The sequence below is a fragment of the Alligator mississippiensis genome, chromosome 4 (genome assembly GCF_030867095.1).
Source record: "Alligator mississippiensis isolate rAllMis1 chromosome 4, rAllMis1, whole genome shotgun sequence".
NCBI lineage: Eukaryota > Metazoa > Chordata > Crocodylia > Alligatoridae > Alligator > Alligator mississippiensis.
In genome coordinates this window covers 95362245-95379834 of record NC_081827.1, presented here as the reverse complement: position 1 = coordinate 95379834, position 17590 = coordinate 95362245, and the positions used below count along the sequence as shown (strand labels likewise).

General features: G+C 40.9%; 1 protein-coding gene across 2 annotated transcripts in view; it reads right to left on the bottom strand.

Annotated features, from left to right (window-relative positions):
• Positions 1–17590, bottom strand: part of LTA4H (leukotriene A4 hydrolase) — a 41410-nt gene that overhangs the window by 18932 nt on the left and 4888 nt on the right. Inside the window, exons 5-19 of one of the 2 annotated variants that reach the window (XM_059726343.1) lie at positions 16696–16800; positions 13185–13237; positions 12578–12650; positions 12139–12279; positions 11912–11935; positions 11506–11576; positions 11286–11397; positions 9099–9243; positions 8864–8967; positions 6507–6577; positions 5847–5901; positions 4878–4973; positions 4245–4327; positions 2820–2924; positions 1303–1828 (exon numbers count right to left, since the gene is read on the bottom strand). In XM_059726343.1, coding sequence (XP_059582326.1) covers positions 1711–1828; positions 2820–2924; positions 4245–4327; positions 4878–4973; positions 5847–5901; positions 6507–6577; positions 8864–8967; positions 9099–9243; positions 11286–11397; positions 11506–11576; positions 11912–11935; positions 12139–12279; positions 12578–12650; positions 13185–13237; positions 16696–16800 — 1356 coding nt within the window. In that variant the 3' untranslated portion in view covers positions 1303–1710. Of the gene's footprint in view, positions 1–1302; positions 1829–2819; positions 2925–4244; positions 4328–4877; positions 4974–5846; positions 5902–6506; positions 6578–8863; positions 8968–9098; positions 9244–11285; positions 11398–11505; positions 11577–11911; positions 11936–12138; positions 12280–12577; positions 12651–13184; positions 13238–16695; positions 16801–17590 lie in introns of those variants that run through there. The other variant, XM_059726344.1, reaches the window with a different exon arrangement.

Below are 17590 nucleotides of genomic sequence, written 5' to 3'. Positions count from 1 at the left end.
GACTGAGAATGTTTACATGAGACTGAACTTAATTTGCAGCAAGTCTACCAAAAACAGCAGAAGCTTTAATTTATTCCATGTGTAGGAAGTCAGTCAGGGGAAAATAGCCATGAAAGAAATGAAAGCTTTCTTGATTTAAATGCACTAATGACATTTAGTATTGATTTAACTAAGTCTAAACAACCAATTGGGAAAGAGTAAAGAACTATACAGGCTATGATAATCTATTCAATACGTTTTGGTACAGAAAGTGTCAGGCAGGAAAGGGCTTTTCCAAAACTTGTTTTCTATTAGCTCCCTGTTGGAACACACTAGATGTGTATATCAGAGTAAGGCATTTCAGCTGTCAAGTTATCATCAACTGTGAATAATCTAAAACAATTTGCAGGGCACTAGCCACAACTTCTACTGTGTACCTTTCTCCTCCTCCTATTACAAAACAGTTACTGTACTTATTTTCACTTTTTAACTTTGCTACTTGCATATGTCCTAGCTGCAAGCCAGCATGTTCCAAAATATAATATTTGGTCATTGCTGATAAACCTTAAAAAAAGAGCAAGTAAAATTTTGTTGCCTGTGGTTAAATACTTCTTTTGAAAGTGACTTCAAAAACCAATCTAGATATGGCAGAATTCACAGTTAATAAAACCCCCTTCAGATATTGTACATTTTCATCTGCTTAGTGTTCTGCTCATAAACAGAGAGTAGTGCCTTAATCTTCATTTTCATATAATCATAGCCACAGGTGGTTTTAAAATAACCCTGCAATTAAAAAAGAATAGTAAAGTTTGCTTGGAGGACTGTGATGCTTTTTTTTTTAGGCTTTTCCTCTTTTAAACTTTTTTTTGAAAATTTAAATATGCCAGGTAGCTGGCTAAAAAAAGGTTAAAATTGGAAATAAAATATGTGCATTTGTCAAAATGCAGCTCTTGATTAAAAAAAACAAGCAGGCTGGCAATATTACTTTTCACTAGTTTTAGTTATTACTATGCATCTTAGATCTAACAGGAATAAGTAATAAAAATTCAAATGATAAACTATCTAATCATCAACCGACTTGAATATGTTAACAGAGCCATCACAAAGAGGAAGTTTGCTCAGAGCCCAGAACGATATGGAACATACAAACCCCCAAATCTCTCTGAAACCCAAGGCTGTTGGCACACATCTTATCCCCCACAGAGGCCCTAGAATCGAAATATTTGAAGGGGGCAAGAAAAGCAATGATCTTTATACAAAGATGTTACTTTGCATTTGTTGCTTTTAAAACGCTAGTTAAAAATCAAGACACAGGCCAAGTAGTTTGCTGATAAAGTGATTTATTTTTTTTCCCCAAATATGTAAAGATTTTTAGGACTTCAACTGTGTGAGAGCCTGTCCACACAGTATACTGATTTAATCCACATTTTGCAAAAACCAACATGATTGACAAATGTAACTGGCATCTCAAAAAAGCCATAATTTCCTTAAAACATGTAAAATGTTGCTAGAAATAAAGCATTCAGCTCTTGTCCAAATATTTACCAGTTTTCCAATTTCATTTCAGGTACAAGACTGAAGTTTTGTAACTTTAGCTTCTAAATACATTGAAGTCATTTTTTTTCCCATAGAAGAACACATTAGATAGATGATCAAACATACAGGTAAGTGCAATTTGCAGAGTTAGTTTTGTTTAAGTAGTGTGCCACAGCCTTTTAAAGAAGTTAGTCACTAATCCACTTTCAAATCTTTGCCCACCAGCATTGAAGTCACTGGGTGCATGCAGGCTCTATGCTGTTGAAATGTGCTGACAGATTGATCTCGGGACTTATCAAAGTTGTAGAGGTCTCTGCAAGAAATACCATTAGACAAGCATGAACATGAAGCTGATTGCATCTGTATGTCCATGAGAAAACTGTATTCTTTCATAGAAATCTTAATATTCAGAGGGATATTTGAATAAATTTAAATTTCTACATCAGATCTATACGCATGCATATTTTATATGCGCACCATCCCCTCCATGCACCCATCGTATTTTGCAGGCATACCACCCCCACATCGAATAAGTCATTAACCTTGTTTTGGGAAAAGCAAAATTAAGGGGAAAAAAAAAGGAAGATTTTTCCAGAGTTACTAGGCTCTGTCCCTGCTGTTTGTGGCTATCTTCAGCCCACTCACCCCTCCCTTACCTGCTCACGGAAAAGCTTGTTTTAAACCCTTTCACAGCTGAATTGTCAGCAGCTCTTGGCCAATCAGCCAAAATTTAAAACTGTAGCTGTTGCTGAAGACCGGACACCATGGACAGATTTAAATTTTTGAAAAAAGCTAAAAACAATCTGCACAGCTGTGAAATAGAAGACAGACCAGGAATAGCTAAACTAAACTAAGCTAAGAAAGGCTAGCTTGATTAATGAAACATCAAGATCCTAAAAAAGGGGAGGGCTCATTAACACCTACTAAGCAAAGAGTAAATTAACAGGAATCAAGTAGATTTGAATAAGCCATGAAGTCAATTGACTCCCCACCCCAGTATGCCTGAATGGAAATACCATTGGGCAAAACATCAACATCTTTGCTTAAGACATGCACCCCATTTTGGAAGGCTAATTTTTGGCATTAAAAGTGTGTATGGTATGAAAGTAAATATGGTATACAAATTTTAATAGAATCATGGAGGCTTAGATTACACAGTGGAAAGCCAACAGAGATATTCATATATAAAGTACACAGAAGATTGTAGACTAAAATCACCTCCTTTAGAAGGATGCATAACATACTCAGATATGGATGTGTTCACCATGAAGCATACATTTGCAAGTTCTGAAAATCAGTCTTACCTGAACAATGGTCGAGTAAATTTCATCCGGCCTTGTTCTGTAGCCATTTTTAAAGCCAAAGGAATGGCTTCTTCCCATTTGGCTTGGATGCAAAGGCGTAACCATCTGAAAAAAATATATACTTAGATGTGTATTTCTCTTTTATTTTAATTTGCAAGTTATTTCAAATGTATGCTGTCTTTGCTAATATCAACCAATGCAGTGCTTCTTATACCATCACCTGAATGAAGACGTAAACACCAACCAGTGTAGTGTTCCTTACAACATCATGTGAACAAAGACCTAACATTTCCAATACATCCCTTATGTTTATAATGAAATTGGACTTTTTCTATAGGTCAGTTATGATTACCTCCAAGTTGTCCTATATCAACTTGGGGGATTATTACTTTTGCAATGATGTATTTATTGGTATTACAATAGTACCCTGATGCTACTAGTCAGGATTAGAGTCCCATTTCAGACAGAAAACAGCATCAACGAATGCTGACAAGCTTATCTACTTTGCTATATAAGTAAAGTCAAGGGGAAAAAAATCAATATTGATACAGGAATTGGAAACTACATTCTGTCTTAAAATGGTACAGTCTGTATCAACTGCAAGTTGCAAACGCATTGCAGAATACACAAATTAAACATAAAAGCCTGATTGTTAAAATACTTTGCCACTGTACCACAAACAGTGATGTTTAGTAGCAAAAAGCTACTTTAAAAGCTAAATTACAACACTCTTGAAAATAAATAGGCAGTTAGAATTCCAATGAAACAAGTCTTAAGGGAACATAAATGTAAAAGAGTAATTTGGGGTGATACTAATATTGCCAAACTAGAATTAAGGGGAGGAAAAGAAGTTGTACACAAGCCAACACCCCCACTCATTCACCATTAAAATTTCTGTCACTTGAAAGACTGGGAGCTTTTTGGGGAGAACTCACACAACTGGACATTTACAAACAATTGGGGTAAAACATCTAGTGTTGCAAAACACTCTCTCAGTAGCAGGGGAATGGATTCAGTGGTGACCTAAGAGGTGATACTCATTGATAATTTCTAACTGTCTAGGCAGGTAATAACTGCATGGGCATCAAAGGCTAAGGATATAAATGTTTATGGTGCAATGGTTAATGGTTACATCTGCATGATCCCCTACTGATAAGAGTGCAGCAGAACCACTACAACTTCAACCCTGTTTCTAAATCAACTTTAATCCTATTTGCTTTACAGGATCATGCAGAAGCGATGGCTAGCTCGTGATGCGCACTCATGAGTACCAGCTACCCCTCCTCTTTTAAAAAACTACAGTAATCAATGCCCTCAAAGTCTGTATGAAATGAATAATGAATGTAGGAAGTGCTGTTCTTCCCCCCAACCCCGCCTCAAACACTTTTCATGAAGGAATTTCCAGGTTATAACTAATCAACTGACCTGAATCTTATTTCAGAATTGTTTACAGCATTAAAGTTGTAAGCTTCCTGCATTCTCTTTACATGTGACACTGGAAGCGGTGCCTAAAAAACAATGGGAAGGTTAGAAGAAGCAATAGGTTTAAATTCATGTTTCATAAGAGGAAGCAAGACCCAGAAAGACAACTTTAACTTGGAGAGAATTTTAAACAAGAAGGTTTTATTAATGACCAAAACTTACATTTGCTTCATCCATTCCATGAAGCACAAGTAAATAAGGGGCAAGGAACATGGAGCTTATGCAATGTTAGAACCGATCCAGTGACAGCAAAGGGCCCTAAACAAGGGAGCATTTTGGTCCAGTTGTATTTTAAGCTCATTCATGGGGCACAAAGGCTAAATGGAGATAAATCCAATCATGTTTCTAATTTTGCTTCTGTCAATTTTAATTCACTAAACACTACTGGTGCTGTTTACCAGAGGCAGAAAAAGCCAGCTTGCAGATTGGAGGTCTCCATGCTAGGGATGGAAATTTATTTTTAACAAGTCTCAAGTGTGGTGAAACCTAGTCACTTGCGGACTCTACAATACACACCTGTGCCTTTGTTTGTATGTCACCTGGTCAGAATGAGACTTGATCCAAACATGCCCTTACCTCCAGAAGCAGCAGTGCCAGGAACTCAATCAATTGATGGGAGGACAGTTCTTTCACATCTGCTGAACTGAAGGATTTCAAATCGCTTTCTGTGGCCTAAGCAAGCAAAATCAGGGAAATTTATTTGGAAGAAAAGGGGAGGAAAAAAGTCTGTCTACTTTTGCTTTGGGGCATATGCATTTTAAATTTTAAACCATTTAATTTTAAAAAGCTGCTTTACAAAATACAAGTCTAGGATGATAGAAAAAACAATGAATCCTAAGAAGAGAAGCTGTGGGATCAAGCCTGTAGGCTAGTGATTAGTTTTCATCACTTTGTTTGCCAAGTATCTTTAACAGGAGACTTGAGATGCTCATTAAAAGCAGGTAAAAATCCAAGTCCAACAATTGTAGTGAACATTTTTCTCTTATTAAAGACTTTTGTGAGGAAAAAAAAAGTATACAATATGAACAAAACCATGACACTGACAAAAATAAGAATACCACACAAAATTCATTACTGATTTTGTGCCCGTTCTGGCAAAACTAAAAGCAAATCACAACATATCACTGATCACTTGATATTTGCTTTACTTCATTTTATAGCGGAATGCTCACATGATAAAGAAGGAACAGCACTGCTACTTGGATATAGTGGATATTGCCATTACTTCGGCATTTTTCTCTCAAAAGTCAATTTTTAAAAACTCAAACTCACAGGGATGTTTGAGAGAGGATTTTCCATGTGCATATTGATACACAATATATGCAATCAAGTTCACAGTTTACACATGCGATACACCTTTCCATGCTCAAAAAGCTGCAGCAATTCCAGAGAACCGTGTGTGAAAATTTAGCTTTTGAAACGATACAGAAATCCTGATCCCATTGCCATGCATGTACTCTGTCAAGTAATGGGGGTATTTTTTTTTTTTAAGAAGAAAAAGTTTATCTAGATTTAAGACCTCTGCAGGGTTCCTTAACAACTCACTTTAATCCATCTTTGGCTCAAGGCAACACAAGCATTTGATAGTGTCATATCGTATCTGATAAAAGATTAAAAAAAAGAATTATATTTCAGGCGCAGAACTCCTATGCATTTTTCAGACACTGTTGTACAAATAATAAAAAAATTGGTTATACACACACACATTATAAGCCAGCTGCTATCACAATGCAATTTACAAAACATCTGCCACCATGGAAATGCATTTCCATGCTCTCGTTCTTCACAAAAACTTCCTTCTTCATGACAGAAATCACAAATATTTTGAACACTGATACTGCCCATACACTTCTGTCCCAAGGCTGATCAAGAGCTTATAGTCAGCTTCAGAATAAACAAACATACAGTCATTTGGAAACCATAAGTTTTTTTTCTTGCAAAATTTTCCAAAGGGTGTGGGAGGGGGGAAAACCTTTGAAATTTTTCAATTTACTATAGTAATTTTCAAAGCTAGATAGGTTCTCCACCCAAAAAGTTATCAGAATTTTTTTCACACATGCAAGACTTTCGGAACTATTTTTTTCTGATAAAGGTTTTGCTGAAATATTGGCAGACAGCTTTGGTACGTGTTTTTAGAATATTTAATAGCTTTTTGGGAAGAAGGTAAGAATTGGCGAGTGAAAGAGGAAACAAAACCATCCTTACTTCGGTTTCACTGATGGCATGCCAGGGGTGTTCATCCATGTATTCCAGTCAACTTTATCAAGAATGTCCACCTAAAAGCAATGCAGACCCTTCCTCAGCTCTTTATTTAATCTTTAGACAAAACAGCTTGCAATATGAAAATTAGTTTTGATTTTTAGTTATGGTCTGTAATACCAATTTGATGAGGTGGTAATGCCTACATAGCTTGCTTGTGAACAACAGCATCTCTTGAAAAAATAAGATTACAAACTAGATCATTTTATATTCTCTATACTGGAGATGAAGAGGTGCAGAAAGGTTAAATTCTGTTTCAGCTTCATGCATTTACATGGCTACGTAAATTTTAGGTCTCATGCAAAGAATATTTTAAGTGCACATAGCTGCCCTTGCCTTTCAGAATACACGCAGTATGCTACACTATGGCTGCATAGGTAGGCCAAGGGAACAGAATGATCCAGGCACATGCATATCACAAGTCCCAAATCTGTAGTTCCAGAAAAACTACAGTTAGCAGGTATGATGTTAGCAGCCCTCTTACATTTTAGCCAAATAATTTAGTGGCTAGGGCACTCCCTGGGAGCAGGAGAACTGGGTTCTAGCACCACCCTGCCTGCAGACCTCTCCTAGATGGGTTTTAAATTTGCATCTCTTACTTCCCAGCAAAGTGCTCTAACTACCAGGCCACAGGCTCTCAGCTGGAGCCCTGGCTTTTCTCCTACTGGAAGCCAGAAAGTGGCTCAGGAGGATGTGCACTGCAGGGAAGGCACAAGTCTAGGGCTCTAGCTTGCACCTCAGTGGGGCAGAAACTATTCCAGTACTGCTTATCCATCTTATCCAATTAATATCAAATGCAAGGTGCAGTAGGCCAGTTTCAAGATGTGGGCTAGAGAATGCTCAAGGTAATATCTAGTCCATGGCCTGGTTGTTAGAAGCGTTCTGCCCGGAAGCAAGAAACAAGTTCATATCTAGGTTACCGAGCTAAAAGATGAGAGCACCCTCCTCTTCACTTCCTGTAGGTACGTATGCAAGGTGATCCTATTCCACTACAGGTAGAAACAGAATCCAAAGCATACGTCACTGCCAAAATAGCTATTACACAACTACAGAAGTGCCATTTGGTATAGGAATGTGAAACTGGATTTAGCCAATAAGTGAGTAGACATCTCTTTAGGAAGGGAGTTATTCTATACACAGTAGAACCTGGATCATTCTTATGTTACAGTCTGCAACCCACTGGCCACGTCTACACAAGATGTTTACTGCAGAGCTGACTAATTAGCTCTGCAGTAAAGCATTACCATCTACACATGCAGCCATATTAGGTCACAATAGAATAAATTGCAGAGGTGGTTCAAGCGCCTACACTGAACACCTTCAAGAGCAAACTGGATGCTTATCTTGTTGGGATCCTATGACCCCAGCTGACTTCCTGCCCTTTGGGCAGGGGGCTGGACTCGATGATCTTCTGAGGTCCCTTCCAGCCCTAATGTCTATGAAATGCTGCCGCACAGCGGTCTAATTAAACACAAGTACTACCCTGTGGCAGCATTGTGCAAACAGTGACATGGCCAGCTGGGGCCAGCAGGCAGTCCCTGCGCTGAAGCGTCCTTGTGCCCCAGCTAGCCCCTCCACAGCATATGGCACCTGGTTGGAGCAGTCAAGGCTAGCAGGGGACTTGGGGATCAGCCTGTCACACCAGGGCTACTCCAACAGGGCTCCATCTGTTGCAGAGGAGATAGTTGGGGCATGAGGGTGCTTCAGTGCAGGGGCTGTCTGCCAGCTAGTCCAGCACTGAACCACCCTTGTGCCTTACCCAGCCCCCTCTGCAGCACATGCAGCCCCATCAAAGCAACCCTGGGCTGACAGGCTGACCTCCCCCACCCCCCTCCCTCCCCTCCAGGTCTTCTGCCAGTCTGGGCTGCTTCAATTAGATTCCACATGCAGTGCACAAATAAACTCCAGAGCTCAATGTTAAAGCAGAGTGCCCAGGAGCAAAAAACTCTGGAGCGATAAGCTCTGGAGTTTATTTGTGAGCATTAGTTGCATGTGTAGATGTGCCCACTGTGAATTAAGTACAAGCTGCTCACGTATCTGCTGCAGCTTTTTATTTACTTTGCTTCTCCACTCAGCTGGAGTACAGCCGTGGTTTAGTGCAGCTTTTTGTTACGTTTCTGTACAAGTCCCAGCTACTTTGCAATGGACAGGCGAACCTAACCCTGCAAAGCATCTAGACTCTTCTATATCAGTATTTTACTCGGACTACATGCAGAATCCCATCCTCTGTTTCCTTTACTATGCCATGTATTCCTTCCACTTCACACAGCTGCAGATGAAATCAGTCTTAAGTATTATCCAACCTTATCCTTGAAGTAGGAATACAAGAATTTCTTCCAATCCTCAGTTACAATGCTTTTATAGGCAAATTGCTGTATATAAGCCTTCAAGAAGCCAATGAAGACATCTAATGGTGGGGAAAAAAAAGTTTCCATGAACAAAACTAGCATTTGAAAACAAAATAAATGTGTTTAAAACATTCCCTGGATCATCACAGCTCTAACACTCCTACCCTACTAAAATAGAGTAAATACCCACCTGGTCCTCCAAGAAGTTGTTCAAGGTAAAAGAGCAAAGCAAAGCCTTTCTCATATGGAACAGAAGAATATGCAACATCAGTATCTACTTCGTTCAGATCAAGGACCAGTTTAGTGAAAGGGTTTTTCTGTCCAAGGGTATTTATCTGTAACAATATTATAAACAAACATGTTCACCAAGAGACACTCCAAAACCAACAGTGATTTGCAATCTTCTATCCAAAACCAAACCCACTGTGCTTTGGGGCGCTCTGCTCCATTTTTCATACTTGACTTACTTCAGGGAACTGACATGTTTAACAATTATAAGGCATCAAATGATCCTGATTTAAACTATTAGGATGCAAATGTTACATCTGCATGCTTCTACAGATTAACCCTGTTTCATTCACGGTTAAAATTACAGTGATTTAACTCACTTGTATGGCTATAGGAGCATGCAGAATACATCTTACCCACTGTAATGCTGCTCCCAACCAAAAGCTACCACTTTTCACCCCTTCAAAAGTTTTTTTTTTGTTTTTTTCTTAGGGCTGGAAGGGACCTCGGAAGATCATCGAGTCCAGCCCCCTGCCCGAAGGGCAGGAAGTCAGCTGGATCCCAGCAAGATAAGCATCCAGTTTTCTCTTGAAGGTGTTCACTGCAGATGCTTGAACCGCCTCTGGTGGCAGGCTATTCCAGACCTTGGGGGTTCGGACAGTAAAGAAATTCTTCCTTATGTCCAGCCTGAAACGGTCTTGCAGCAGTTTATAACTGTTTGACCTCATTATGCATTGGGGCGCTCTGGTGGTCACTCCTGATGGTCCCCCGAGCCTGCGCTTTTCCAGGCTAAAGAGCCCCATAGCTCTCAGCCTGTTGTCGTAAGGTCTGTTTTCCTGACCTCTGATCATGCGCGTGGCTCTTCTCTGCGCTCTCTCAAGCTTCTCCACATCCTTTTTGAATTGTGGGGCCCAAAACTGGACACAGTACTCCAGCTGCGGCCTCACCAAGGCCGAGTACAAGGGGAGAATGACATCCCGGGATTTGCTTGAGAAACATCTATGGATGCAAGCCAGCATTTTGGTCACTTTACTAGCCACAGCATCACACTGAAAGCTCATGTTCATCTTGTGGTCAATGATGACCCCCAAGTCTCTTTCTTCCGTAGTGCTAGCCAGTGTAGCACTGCCGAGCCTATAAGGATGCTTCAGGTTTTTCCTCCCAAGGTGGAGAACCTTGCATTTTTTAGTGTTAAACACCATCAGGTTCTCGTCCGCCCATTTGCTGAGCTTTTCTAGGTCAGCCTGGATCGCCCTCCTGTCTTCAGGGGTGGATGCTTTGCCCCAAAGTTTGGTGTCACTGGAGAACTTGGCCAGTCCGCTTCTGACTCCAATGTCCACATCATTAGTGAAGATTTTCCTATATAAGCTACAAGTGCCCAGGCAGTGCCCAAAAACTGCGAAGAGGCAGCCAAGGGGAACTGCCAGCCTGCAGGGGAGTATTAAACCAGGGTTGGAAGGATTTTGTTTTACAGCTGCGAGTCTGGTGTTTATACTTCGGTTAGATCTACCAGAGGAGCAAGTTGTGGATATAGAGACGGAGGTACCCATGTACAGAGGTGCTTTAGTGTGCTCCCCTTGTGGTAAGCACCATGAGGCTCAGCCCTAAGGCAGAGGGGCAGAGGCTATCGAGGTGCAGGTGGACCCCGCCAAAATGGGGGACTGCTGTCAGGGCAAGGCTGACGCCCAGAGACTGAGGTCTTGAACAGCAGGCCCAGGCAAATCATGTGACCATAGAGGAAAAAGGGGATGAGGCTGTGATAGCTGAGAACCCAACAAGTACCTCAGAAGTTTACGGGTATATCCCCTTAAAGTGGAAGTACTGTGAGAAGACAAAATGGCTCCACGGGTGGCTGGTCAGGGCAGACAAGAGCAATCTACCCCGTGAGGTGACTACTGACCTTCAAGGACCCTTCCCCATCATCAACAAAGGCATGGCAAGCCAGTGACTGGAAGTAAATGGGGGTTGGGAAGGAATGGGCAATGTGGGTGGATCCCCGTGGGTCCTACACATTGCCCCAACAGAACATAGAAACTCAGCCACAAATGGGGATAGTTTAAGGGCATTCATAATTTAGGGACACATGTTAAACAACTCAACTTCAATGACCCCTCTGTTTAAGCATGAAGATACGACAGAAATGATTTACCGTATTTTGCAGTTCTCTCCAACCACCTAGAGCTTGGAAATGCCTGAACTGTTCACCAAACAGCCGTCCACCAATCCTGCGTTCCAAGTACACAGTGTGTCCCTCATTTAGCCTAAGAATTTATCCAGAATATTAATATGTGTGCAATGCCAAAAAGCACTTCCTTGATTCTTTTATAGGCTACATTATAGCCATTAAAAAACTTCAGTATTATACCTACCAAAAATGATCCCAAGTTTTGTTTGTCACCAGGTTTCCTGTCCAGCTATGGGAGATTTCATGAGCAATAACCTGAAATGCAAATAACCGTATCAGAAGTAGATCACAGACTTCCCTGAGGAGTGTGCACAGTAAAATCCCCACAGAAAAAACAAATCATAATGTGATTAATTTAACTGATGAACATTTTCAAACGTACTTGTCTACAGAAATGCGGGAAACAAGGGGCTTCCCTGTTGTTTCTTTTTTCTATGCTGCCTGGAATTCCCTGAATGATCCTGAAGTTTTTCCCATTCTATAACTTTACACACAAAATGAGGGGGAATATTGATCAAAATACCAGGAAGAGTATTTTGAATACTGCTATGTAAGATTTAACTTGAAGTAACATAGCATGATATACTTACATTTGATAGAGATTTGTCCCCTGCCTAAAACAGAAAGACAATTTAGAATGTAGTTGCTAGATCAAGTTCAACTCAAAATTCATATACTAGAGACATATTTCACATGCAGATCTCTGCCTCTTATAAAAGTCAAGAACATCTTATGGGTCTTTCAGAAGATGTCCAAGACCTATGAATTTCTGGATTAATACTGGAATAAGTACTGAAACAATATATGTCACACTTACCAATAGAGTTGGAGTCACAAAAGTAAGACAAGGGTTCTCCATACCACCATAAGGAAAAGAAGGTGGTAAAACCAGCAAGTCGTATTGTTCCCACACATAAGGCCCTACCAAATCCTCTGCTATTTTCAACATGTCTTCAGTCTGAAATAAAAGTTCACATTGGTTTCTAGTAAGGCTTCTCTAATTACAAATAGTAAATAAAAACTATGAGCTATTAAGCCACACACAAGGCTCTCAAGGACATCTTAGATCACTTCACATACCAACAATTGCATGATTGTACTATATCACTTCTGTAGTAAGTTTGGCAGTTGCTTTGCATTCCATTAAGAGGACAAGGGAATAAATAAAAAAAGACTGAGAAAATGGAAAAAAAATGGACTGTTATTTTAATACTGTATAAAACAGCAGGACAATTAGCAAAGTCTATGTAACTGACCTCAGTAAATTCATAAGCTGATTTATCCACCAGCTCCTTTTCTGCCCACACCAATGTCCTTGGACCAATTTTCCTGTTGAAATACAGAATTTAGTTAGATGGTGATATCCAATGTTTCTGTGAGGACAATCTTGGGAAACTCAGCTTCCCTCTTTTTCACTGTTACTGTATATGTCAGAATGCAGGATAAGGGGAGAAGAGGAATGATCTGCTTAAGTAACAAGTATGAAGTTACAGACTTGAATTCTCTAGTCTCCAGAACAAGACTGAGAGGCAGGAGTCAATTCCAGCCCCATCACTTGTTCACGTTACTTTTTTCCCCTTATAGAAAGGTGGGAGCTTATTAGCATTCTCTTATGCTGTGGCTAGACTCAGACATTTTAATCTACCTGAAGACTTCAAGAATGACTAACCTACCCAGCAGTAGACTAAATAAGTATTATTTCTTTTGAGATTATATAAAGTAGAATCTTAATAGTATTTCACTAACCATTTGTCCAAGAGGGTTTTTTTAAAACTGAATGTGTCCAAATAATGTCAAGACTGAAGATTCCTAGATCTTTTTATAATGGATACCATTTCGTCAATAGATATCATATCCACTCACCTGCTTTCCAAAGCCCCAACAACTAAAGCAATCAAGTAGCTGGGTATTGGAACCTAAAAGAAATAAAAAGTATATTTAATAAACAGTTGTAAATCATCAAAACTATAAATCATCTACCTAATAAAAGGAAGACATTACATGAGCATAATTATACATACAATTGCTTCACAACTTTCCACTTCGCTTTGCATTAACTCATAGGCTGTGGTTTTGCTGCCGGATATGGCCACTATTGGTGATATTATAAAGCTGTCTATGCAACTGAGTTTTAGGGATGGCAGAATCCATATTCATTTTATATTGCAACCATTTCCCCATACACTATAAAAACAGCAGCAAATCTGGGAACGCTTGACATATGTTAAAAGAGCCACATATCCACTCCCATGGTTCTCTGTACATTGTCTGGTTCCATTTGTTTTTGAATCAGGACTTCAGGGGACCCAGCTGGGACAACAGACATCTATACGCCAAGCTCAATAATGCAAGAGATAATAGTGGGTTTATGAAAAGCCGAGTTGTAGATCATCTCATCCCGAGTTACAGCTCGAACAATAAGAGGAACCTAGCGTTTTGATGAGTACAAAAGCACCAGACTGAGTTTTCCTGTCCTTACTCAGGGTGAAGTTGCAAGTTACACTTAGAACATACGTTAAATTTAGAGTGTTGTGTGAGCAGTCTCAGGTTAACGGTTAATACCATTTCTTGCCTGCGCCACTCTGACTTCCCACTAGAGGGCTGTTGAGCTCTGGTGGAAGGGAGGGGCTGGGAATGATGTGTCCTGGGCTGCTGGAGGACTGCAAATTGCTTGTTATCTCTGTGAAACGCACCTAAGCTATTCTAACATGAGCTAAGTAGTACAGCCCAGAGTTAACCCCCACCTGAAGTGGCATAACTGAGAAGCTCAGAGAGCACTTAGCAAGAGGGAACAACCTTTAACAGGTGGACGCTTGCATTTCAAGTGCCTTTAGTCTAAGTGTAACGTGTACCTTCACCCTTAACACAATTAATAATGGAACTCAGCAATGTGAGTTGAACCTGACTATCTGGGAGAGTCCCAGTGATGTCTTGATGCACAACAAATCTGGAGGGGATTCTAATGATCATTTGTCAATGAAGACTTTACCAACCTATCAGTCCTTCAGAGCCACTGAGGTAGTTTCCTCAGCTTATGCAAGGATTTTTCAGTTCAACAGGGTGACTAATACACCAGAATTAAGCCCAGATTGATGCTGTCCTGGAATCACACATAAAAGGGCATACCTACACTCAACCAATGCTTGTTATTACAAGGAAAACTGGAGGCTTTAACCGTTGCTAAATCAAGAACTGCTGGGGTTTTGTTACTATTTTGCATTTAACAGGCGGGGATTTAAGATAAATCAGCTCACTATCCCAGGCATTGAGTAACCCCAACCCTCATAACCAGTTCCTCACATGTGCCAAAGTCCAGGACTGCATAGTTCAGGGTATAACAGAGCTGTTGCTTTGAAAGGAAATTTGGAGGAGAGCTCATGAAGTAAAGTGCTGCCATAAGCACCTCTAGCAAACACAGAAAACCCATTTGTACAACCCCATTCCAGTGAAATGAAGCAGCCCAACCATCTCGTAAGGCTCTCAGCTTCATAGGACAAAGTCAGCCTCCTTCCAGATCATAATATTATGCTAACACAACCCTCCTAGTCTCCTCTCCTCTCTTAGTTCTCCCCATGATATTCCTCTTCCCTCTAACTAACCATTCCAAAAAGCAGGAACGCTATCTCCTTCAGTTTCTTATGATGGGGGAAGGAAGGACCTCTTTCATGTGCCCCATATTCATAACCTGGAAGAGGACTGTACCTTTCAAACCATCTATGCATTGCTGGATACAAGAGCGCTAGGTGTTTTGGTATTTGTTCAGTATTGAATTCCTATTACATCTGTATTGCACTAGGACAGACAGGTGTTTTATTGCTGTTGTATGCTTTTAATCAAACTTATTTTTAAGTGATGCAGTTTCATTGGAACATGCCTTAAACCCAAAGGGTAGCACAGGTTTATTCCCCCAAAGCATTCTGTTTTGATTAAAATTAAGCTCTCTAGTTTTACTTGCTGGCTTTTTGAAACAAAAATCACAGAAATGTAGGGCCAGAAGGAACATCAAGAAATCACCTACTCCACCCCTTCAGCAGTGACTCAGGATAAACATATTTATATCATGCCCAACAAAAAAAGTTTATCACCCATTCTTGTAAATCTCCAAAGTAGATTCCATTACCTGCATTCACGGTCTGTTCTAGGGCTTAAAACAGTGGTCACCAACCCAGGGATCCCAATCTACAGGTAGATACTGGAGCCTCTTTTGGTAAATCCTGGGCTGAGGGGACAGCTGGGCATGCGCACATGGTCAATCTGTAGGGGAGGGAAGGGGCAGATGAAGGCCCCCGTGGTGAGTGACTGGCCATGTGGCCCAGGAGCTGGGAAAGGTACGTGAGGTCCCAGCCCGGGTAGGTGGTGGGAGGTTTGGAGCCCCAGGGGCTCCTCCAAGGGTGCAGAAGGGGTGGGGGGCTCCCTCCCATGTCTGTGGGGCCGGAGGCAGCAGAGGCTGTTGTCACTGTGCCTCGAGCCCCACTGCAAGCTGGCCACATGCGGATGCAGCTCAGTTCAGCAGCGAGGACTCACATGGGGGCAGACCAAGCCCAGCTGGGTCTGAGAAGATCTGGTTATTCAGGGGTGCATGGGGGGCCTCCCGCTACTGGGCGTAACTTGGCAGAGGCCTGTGCCCTCCCCACCTGTGCTCAGGTTGCAGCAGGCAGCCCGCAGCAGCACCCACCTCATCCCGTGCTCCACCCCCACGTGCCCCTGGACCATGGAGACTTTCAGACCTGGCTGGGCCAGAGCCTGATGCCACATTCCTCTGGCTGCTGGGCAGGTGCAGCTCAGCGCAGCTGTGGCCCAGAAGTGGGATCAGGCCCCGGCCCAGCCAGGTCTGGGACACTCTGAAGTTGAGGGGCGCATGGGGAAAAGGGGATGGTGCAGGGCAGGCCAGGCCAGGCCAGGGGGCAGCTGGGTGGGGCAGGGCGGGTATGCGGTAGATCCTGAGGTGCCCTTTAGTTCCAAAAAGTGATCTTCACTATAAAAAGTTTGGAGACCACTGGCTGAAAACAACCTTACAATTTGTAAGTTATATGTTTTGAAAATCCTAAGCCATTTTTGCTACAAATTAAGCTGTTTTCTTACCCTTCCTCCAGAGGACATGAACAAAACTTTATTATCATCTTTAAAAGCAGCTTTTAAAAATATATAAAAATTTATAAAATTACGTGCCTACAACCAGGCACAGTAGTCCTGATAATGCTGTACCAGTGCCAAATAGGGTGGGGAAAATTACTTCACATCCTGCATAAGAAATTACTCTTCATAGATACCAGAATAAGAACTGCTTTTTTTATTTTGTTTTGTTATTTTGCAGCACGTTAGCAACTAGCTTTCACTGAGTTTATTGGATTATCTACTAGACTTTTGTTCTTACCTTTTGACTGAAACGGTATATCTTCCTATTGACATCGTCTGGGTCAGGCATCTCTCCATCACGCTTAGCACTCATAAGAGCCACTAGTTCTTTAGGAACAGATACCTAACAAAGACAAAGGAAATATTCAAGTATGGGAAAGGTTAATTAGCACAACAAGTGATATTATTTTTATTAATAGTTAGCTACCCTCATGTAATAATGAATGCTGGAAACAAGGAGGGACCCCAGGTAGACTTATTTTATTTTTTTGTTAATTTTGCCCTAAGATTCAGGTTGCAATGAAAACGAGATGGGAAGAAATTAATGCTTCACCTCCCTAAGAAGATACTTTGTCAGGCAAAGCAGTTGCTTTTAAGAGATACAAATCTATTTCCTTCAAATTTTCAATTCACTGTCACAAGGTACTCATAGTTTTTACTGGTTCAAAAAGAAAAAAAATGACCACTCTATCCACAGCCAGCCAGCCTTACATGTTATTTAAGGGACACAATCAACTGAAAGCCATATAACATCGCTCAAGGATTCAAAAGTCAATTCTACTCCATATTAATATTTGTGGTTTCACAATGTGATTTTTCCAAGGCCTGAGTAACTCCCCCCTGAGGCCTTGATAAAAGTTAAGAAGTATGAAAGTCAGATTCAAGACAGAACACTTCATATGGAAAAGCAACACTGTGTATCATGGATCACAAAACCACATTTAGGAAAAGAAAAAACACAAGAAAACTTCTGCATGACCAATTTTACTCAGTGACTTTTAAGAGTCCCAAAACAAGGACGGAACAGAATTATATTTAAAAGGCCACCTCCATTAAAAGGCCAACTTTTGGGATGCTTATACCATGATTTGATGTAGATATGAAATATGCAAGTTGGTTTCCACCTTTACACA